Raw genomic sequence first — 2,875 nt, 5'->3', positions numbered from 1 at the left:
CTCCACCCCGCCCCACACGCCCGGCACGGCTGAGGGCGCGCGCGGTGCACGCCGGGACGGCAGCGCGCGCCGCGGCCGGGAGGAGGCGGAGGAGCCAAGATGGACGCCGGGTTCTTCCGCGTAAGTGCCGGCCCGGGCGGGCCCTGAGGGCGAGCGGGCGTCGCGGCGGCCCCGCCGGGGCACGGGAGCACCGCCCGGTCCTCGCCGCGGAGAAAATGGCGGCGGGAAGAGGCCGCGGCGGCGCGGCCCGGGCGGCGGCGCGGGGATCGAGCGGCTCCGGGCCGGGCTCGGCACGGGGGGAAGCTCCGCGGCCGCCGGGGGGGCTGCGCTCCCCGGCCAGGCTCCTCACGGGGCCCTGAGCGGCCCCGGCCCCGGAGGTGCCGACCCACGCGGGGCCGTGTCACCGCTGCGACCCCCGAGCCGCGGCGGGGGAGAAGGGGCCGAAGGGCTCTGAGGGGCCAGGCCGGGTTTGCGCTGTCCACGCTGTTTAGTGGTCACGGTCAAAGCAAATAAACAACCCTGGCCCTATTTTTATTGAGGTTTTTTTTTTGTTTTTTTTTTTTTTGAGGCTTTTAAGTGTATTCGTAGCGAAAAGAAGTGAGGCTGTATTCAGATGTTGGTATTTTATTTTTAATCCTTGAGTTTCTTCTCTGGTCTTACAGCTGTGCTGCATTTTCTGCAGAGACCATGATATCTACGCAGGGTCTATTTATTTTTTGCCTTTTTCTCCATTAATTGAAACGACATTATTTTGGGGGTTTCTGTGATAATTTTGAGGATTTCAAGGTTCATTCACTTGTTCGGTCCATATTAGTTTCATTTCCTGCAGCTAGGATGCTTTTAAAGCACACATAACCCTTCCCTTAGTTCAGTTCATGGACTAACTTGAGAAAAATAACTGCAGATTAAATCTGCACGTGTTGTAATGCAGTTGTTAAAAGGTTTACAGTTGATTGACAGCAGGATTACTGGGGCTGAAAACTCTGGATTAGAAATCTAATATTCTTTTAAACTGGCCTGTGGAAGGTGGCATTTTATAAAAACCCAAGCAGCATGGCACTGGAGTGGGGCTGTGAACAGTTTTATTCTGGGTTCAGGAAGAACCAAATGTGAAATGACAGAAATGCAGCAGAGCAGCAATTTGGATTCCCTGTACCAAGCAACCTCCTATTTATAATTCTGCCTGTTCTTCACATTTCTGTGAAGTTTCAGTGCAAACCTGTTTTGTCTGTCTTTAAACTCCTGTAGCCCCCTTGCTCTGTCCTGTTTGCTTCCTTTTGGTTCCCTTTGCTGCTTGCCACGTGTTATCAACAAGAAACTTCCTTTCCATTTCCCTTCTGGGTTGTGAAATAATTAAAAAAAAACCTCAAAAGAACATTCAGCTGTTGAGTGAACTGGCAAGTATTGTGGGTTTTTTGAGAGCCACACACAGACTGCAAATATTGTAAAGAGTTTTAATCCCTGGGAGTGCCCGTGCCACAGTCAGACTTTAGGAATCCCAGGTTCTGGAATAGCACCTGGGAATTGTCAGTGGATTGTTCCTTTTCACTAACTGAAATGCCTTTGCAACATGTTATATTGCTAATTCCAGCTGCTTTCTGACCAAAATGAACATGGAATTTGGGGTTTTCTCTTCTTTATTATCATTTAATTCCTTGACAATTCCTATTTTTACTGGTACTGAGCACTGTTCTTCCATTGAGAATCACCTGTATAAAATTCCCTGGTTTCCATCAGTGCTTTCCAGAATAAATTTCCCCAGCTGTGGGTTTGTCCTCAGTCCTGAGCAGCCCATCAGGACCTGGATGCTGCCCTGTCTCCTCTGATCCTGCCTGGTTCTGTTTAATCTCTGCCAGTCCGTTTTCCAGAACTGGATTCCAGGCCTTTCCCTCCATAATGGATTAACCTACAGCTCCTGTCCATGGAAGTGGAGCCAGTTGGTGAACTTTTAACAGAGCAGGATCAATAAAATGCATTCTTTGTACTTCTCTTTGCCTCAGGGAAGCTGCCCAAAGGTTTCAGGGGTGTCACTGTAAGCAAACAGGACATTTTTGTTCCTGGACACATGAAAAACACTTTATTTCTTTTATTAAGGAATTATTAAAGCTTTTTCCTGGCAGTTTGATGCTGCTGGTACTTTAATTTGTGGGCAGTGCCAGGGGGGTTATGATTGAGGTGTCACTGTGGAGCTCAGGAGCTTCTCACCCAAAATCCTCAGCACCTGGTGAGAGCTCAAACTGAAAAGCACCTGGAAAGGAATACTGACAAAAAAACAAACTTGCACATTGGTGGGAAAATAATCCTTGGTACTGGAGGGCCCTGCAGGCTGAAAGTGTTGTTTGCTGTGCTGCAGGGAACCAGTGCAGAGCAGGACAATCGCTTCAGCAACAAGCAGAAGAAGCTGTTGAAGCAGTTGAAGTTTGCAGAATGCTTAGAAAAGAAGGTAAGTGGGATGGGGGAGCAGGGATTCCAACTCAGCAGTCAGGTTTCAGTGGAGTCACTGAGTATCAGGCCCCTAAAACCACAGTGGAGGATATTTGGGATGTCCCCTTGAACATCAGGTGCAGCAGTGATAGAAATTATCTGGTTGATGTACTAAATATCACCACCAGGCTTTGGTGTAACATACAACTTCAGAAGAAGTCAGCTCTCCAGCAAATATTGATTAATTTGGAAATGTAAGCATCCTTAAATGCAATCCCCAAAATGCTGAAGTCTGGTGGACAGGGGAAGTGGTGAGCCTGGATCAAGACTTGCTTTATCATGGAGTTTCATTTCATTTCATCATTTACTTGGGAGTGACCAATAAACTATACACAATACAAGTTTCACTTTGGTTTTTTGCCCTCTTTCCTCTTGTTGATACTTTAGAGTT

At 48.3% G+C, this 2,875-nt stretch overlaps 1 protein-coding gene across 7 annotated transcripts in view; it reads left to right on the top strand.

Moving 5' to 3' along the window:
• The first annotated feature begins 20 nt into the window (after positions 1-20).
• Positions 21-2,875, top strand: part of SRRM1 (serine and arginine repetitive matrix 1) — a 17,474-nt gene continuing 14,619 nt past the window's right edge. For all 7 annotated transcript variants that reach the window (XM_041417358.1, XM_041417356.1, XM_041417354.1 and 4 more), the window contains exons 1-2: positions 21-120; positions 2,354-2,443. In XM_041417358.1, the coding sequence (XP_041273292.1) occupies positions 100-120; positions 2,354-2,443 (111 nt within the window). In that variant the 5' untranslated portion in view covers positions 21-99. The remainder of the gene's footprint in view (positions 121-2,353; positions 2,444-2,875) is intronic.

Source organism: Onychostruthus taczanowskii, unplaced genomic scaffold, assembly GCF_017590055.1.
Source record: "Onychostruthus taczanowskii isolate IOZ18803 unplaced genomic scaffold, ASM1759005v1 scaffold56, whole genome shotgun sequence".
NCBI lineage: Eukaryota > Metazoa > Chordata > Aves > Passeriformes > Passeridae > Onychostruthus > Onychostruthus taczanowskii.
This window is presented reverse-complemented; position numbering and strand designations above follow the sequence as displayed.